A 4,582-nucleotide genomic window follows, 5' to 3' on the forward strand; every position below is an offset into this window, starting at 1 on the left:
ACATAAATAGAGACCCTTTTTCAAAAAAAAAAAAAAAATACTATTTTATTCTTTAGCCAGTTTCCTCCTTAGAGGCTACTGTTATCGTATTTATTGTTAGTCTTCCAAAGTTATTCTTTGACCATAGAAGCATATACACACATGCACGCACATGTACACATCCCACACAAAAATGATGGGGTAGTGTGTCCACTGCTTGGCACCTTCCCACTTCCCACTGCAGTTTTTCAGTAGAATTTGAAGTTAACTAAGAGCTTATTTCCCTGCTGTCCTCTAATTCTACTAAAAGTGGGGACAATCTTAGTATCTATAAGAACACCACAGTAGAAATACCTTAAATATGTTTAAAGCTAATACTTAATACTTTTTAAACAAAACTTTATTTTTAGATAATGCCAGGAAATCAACTCATTATTCTGAAATCTAATAAGGGGGAAGAATCAAGCCCTTCTCCTGGCCATTCCTTCACAATCTGAACCTCAGTGTAGCCAAATAGTAAATAAAAGACATTTCCTTACATAGAAGTATTCCAACAAATACATGAAGACGGGGCAGTAGAATTAGAATATAAGTGTTTTGTAAACTCCAATGAATTAATTATTGAAATCTAGTTCGAACTTTCTTATTTATTTAATTGACATCTGCCTATTCATGCACCAGTACTGTGCTGTTTTAATTGTTGTAGTTTTATTATATGTTTTAATACTTTAGAGACCAGTCTGCCTCCTACAACTTTAGACTTTTTGCAATTATTCTTATGTATTTAGTTTTCCTTATAAATTTTAGAGTGAATTTATTTGAAAAAAATCATATTGTAATTTTTTCATAAAATTGGAATTGAGTAAAATTTATAAATTTGAATAAAGAGAATGACCATCTGTTGTGTGTTCCTACTTTGGCTGAGTTAGAATAAGGAGTACAAATATAAAGTTTTGCGTTTATATTGGGGAAACATTTGTGCACAAGATTTAGTCACCCATTAAACAATTAATTTAGCCTGTGTGCCATGCAGCATTTATACCAGGGAGAAAGCAAGTGAATACCTCCGGGCACTTCCCAGCCTCCAGCTCCTGGGCTTAAGTTAGCATCCGGATGGGGCCACATCATGTGAAGACCTGTGAGTGGCAGCTCTCCACCAGCCTCATGGTAGCCAGTAAGATCCAGCGGTTGCTCAGAAGTGTCCTCATCTTGGTTCACATTAAAGGATGTGTGCAAAGAGGAAGTAGCGGGAGTGAGTGAGTAATTTAGGCCCTGGAGACAGAAAGCAGGGTGTGAATTGGATCCTCTGTGACCTCAGCAGGCTATTTAACCTCTTTGATTTTTAACTTCCTCACCTGTAATCCAGGACCCATCCATGGTACCTAATTTGTAGAGTTACATGTGAAGCTTTAAAAGAGACAATTGAAAGAAAGTGCTCTGGACCTTATTAGGTACCCATCCCCCGCTGTTCTGTAAATATTAACGTAGTCTCATTTAAATTGGTAATCAGACTCTGCTGATCTGATGGCAGCTAATTTCCTATGTTCCGTTCCTGATTTCTTTATTTCAGAAAAGCAGTAGAAGTAGTTATCAAAGAGAAGTGGCCTAGAAACATTGAAGAAATAGTAGGCCTTCTTACTGGAAAAGAGAAGACTAATGAGAAACAGAAAATACACCAGATACTTATTTTGCATTGCTTTGGGGGTGGGGGACTCAGACCAGCTAGTGGGATTGGGCTTAACATAAGAAAAAACGTTTTAAAAACTTTCTTGCAAGTCCATCTGCTCAGCAATGAACTGTAGTGAGTGCCCTGGGAAGAGAAATGCTGGAGAAGAAATTTGGGTAGCTGTTTGTTAGGAAAGCTACAAAACGGGTTTCTGAATTAGGAAGAGGATGCTTTTAATGCTGACAGGCGTTTTCAGGTGAAACTTGAATATAAATGTACACATGTGCAATCACATATGTGAAAAATTCTCTGCGTATGGCTCACCTATTTTCAAAGAATCGCAAGTCTTTGAAACCTTGTTTGATCGTTTTTGAATTAGAGGACATTGCAGTGCTTCGTGGACATAAGTGATCGTCAGAGATGTGAAGAAATGGTGAAGTAAGGCTTGGGAAATAGGGGACTCGCTAGCTTATTTCACTGTTTCTTTGTTGTTACCTTGGAGATAAGTCCGTAGGTTTCGGGTCCCTCCTTTTTTGTCTAGAGCTTCAATACCTGCTTCTTCCTTTGAAAACGAGTCTTTAAAAGAACAAGCACACTTTTGGAAGTTTTCTGCCTCTAGTATGTGTGAAGTGTTTGAAGGAAGATGCTATTTGTGTCTAGCGTACAGATGACAAATTTAAAGAAAAAGATGTGACCCTACAAACCTGGTGCTGGTCTTGTTCCATTTACCAATGTGTTTTGCTTTTGTCCTCATCTTTATGCAAATTTTTAAATTAATAAATATAACCATCATATAGTAGCAAACTCTAACATAAAGTTATAGAAGAGTTAGTATTTAATATATTCATTCCCCAATTTCCTTTTTGTTTTATATTGGGGATCAAACTCAGGACCTTGCTCTTGCAAGGTAGGTGTGTTGCCACTGAGCTAAATCCCCAGCCCTCTCCTGGTTTCCTTTATACAGGCATTATTGACTTACTATAATTTTCAAAGTTATGCTTTGTGAAATTTTCACTATTGCCTGATTCATAATAGGGTAACAGTGTACTCTATGTGTCAGCACATAAATCGAACCTTATAAGTGTAAACAAAATTCTTATTCGTAGTTGATCGTCAAAGTATGGTTTGTGCATTTGCAGTGAATGATGAATCCACTGCAGCCACTGATCTTGAAGAACCTTCTGTTGTTGGTGTGACGTCCCCACCTGCCTCCACCTTGAGTGTGACCCCCAACCTGAGCGCAACATCTCTTCCCGCTCCGGCCACACCGGCTGAAGGAGAGGAGCCCAGCACTTCGGGCACACAGCAGCTCCCTGTGGCTGCCCATGCCCCCGATGCTCTGCCTGCCGGGTGAGTGGCCTTCTGTCCTGCAGTGGCACATTCCTCTCAGACCGAGCCTCCTTCAGCAGGTCCAAAACAACGTGGTTATTTATTACCTAGTGGCGAGTAGTCCCTGGGGAGCCCGCCATGCATAGAAACAAGGGAGGTGTGGAGAACTACTTGTTCTACATAAATCTTTAAAAGCCTCTAAATCATCTGGGCAGAGTCAATGCTACCTTGTGGCATGACTTGAACAGCCTGACTCAAAGAGAGAGGCTTCTGTGGAACAAGGAGCTCATTTTGCCTTCCTGAACTATGGGAGAGGGTGTTCGCAAACCTATCAAACACTTGCTGCGGTGGGTTATTTGTATCATTGGAAGCTCTAAAAGGTTGCCATCATTGGCCTATATATATATATATCCTGCCTAGAAAACAGCTTTTCTATCTGAATTTTTTCTTTTTTGGGGGTGGTACTGGGAATCGAACTGAGGGCCTCATGCTTGTCAGGCAGGCGCTGTATCCCTGAGCTACATCCTAGGCCACTGAATTTTGACTTTTTTTTGAGACAAGGTCTCACTGTGTAGTTCAGGCTGGCCTCGAACTCACAATGATCTTCCTGCCTTAGCCTCCTGAATACTGAGATTACAGGTGTGTGCCACCATGCCTGGCTCTGAATTTTATCTTAGCAGCCTATGGAGGACTTGGGGTGGTGAATATTACTGTGTGTTATTCCTATAGCTGAAGCTGATGTTAACCTGGACGCCTAGCTTTCTTGCTGTCCTTTAGTTTGGAATGAAATCTAATGGTAAAAACCTTGAATGAAAAAGTTCAAGAAAGTCAGAGGAAGTTCAGGTTTGCCTTTATAGTAAGTAGAGATTAAGAAGAGGAATTTGGGAATCAAACAGATCTGGAATTGAACCCCCATCTCCACCCCACTATAAGACTGACATTGTCCAAGTAAAGTGACTTACATCTTGGTAAGGTGGTGGTAATAAGCATACACATCTCCACATCTCCCCAGGAAGCTAATGAACTCAACTAGATGGGTAGGTGAAGTACTTGCCCAGTGATGGACATTGCACCTGGTGAGTGATATTTGTGAAGTAGTTGTCAAGGAATCATGAAGGAAGAGAATGCCTCTGACCTGGGAAACAAAGTCTCATCTCAGCAATTGCTGATCATGGGCAGGGCCGATTCTGGTGTCCATCCTTGTTACTGGTTTGGTATGGAAGAAACCAGTGTCTCTGCTGCTAAGTCACTGGTGATTTAGCTGAAGTTGGTTTGATGGTAGTATGTGTCCTCTGAGCCCTTATAATTCTCTTTAATAAAGAAAGGTAATAGGGGCCAGGATTTAGCCCAGTGGTTCTGCTGTCTGTCTTGCAAGCTCAAGGTCTTGAGTTCGATTTCCAGTACCCCCCCCCCCAATGGAGTTAGGTGGCATATTGACTGTATGTAGTAAAAATAGCATCTCTTCAGATTTTGGATTTTTAACAACTAGGTTTTCAAAAGCGGCTTTCAAAACAATGTAGCACATTATTCGAGAGACTTATAGTCTTTCTTTCTTTCTTTCTTTCTTTCTTTCTTTCTTTCTTTCTTTCTTTCTTTTTTTTTTTTTTG

At 40.2% G+C, this 4,582-nt stretch overlaps 1 protein-coding gene across 1 annotated transcript in view; it reads left to right on the top strand.

The window, feature by feature from the left end:
• Positions 1-4,582, top strand: part of Wwp2 (WW domain containing E3 ubiquitin protein ligase 2) — a 122,847-nt gene that overhangs the window by 73,431 nt on the left and 44,834 nt on the right. Inside the window, exon 7 of the mRNA XM_010612360.2 lies at positions 2,785-2,995. Coding sequence (XP_010610662.1) covers positions 2,785-2,995 — 211 coding nt within the window. The remainder of the gene's footprint in view (positions 1-2,784; positions 2,996-4,582) is intronic.

Source organism: Fukomys damarensis, unplaced genomic scaffold (assembly GCF_012274545.1).
Source record: "Fukomys damarensis isolate Sample0158 unplaced genomic scaffold, DMR_v1.0_HiC HiC_scaffold_32, whole genome shotgun sequence".
In the NCBI taxonomy this organism is placed as follows: Eukaryota; Metazoa; Chordata; class Mammalia; order Rodentia; family Bathyergidae; genus Fukomys; species Fukomys damarensis.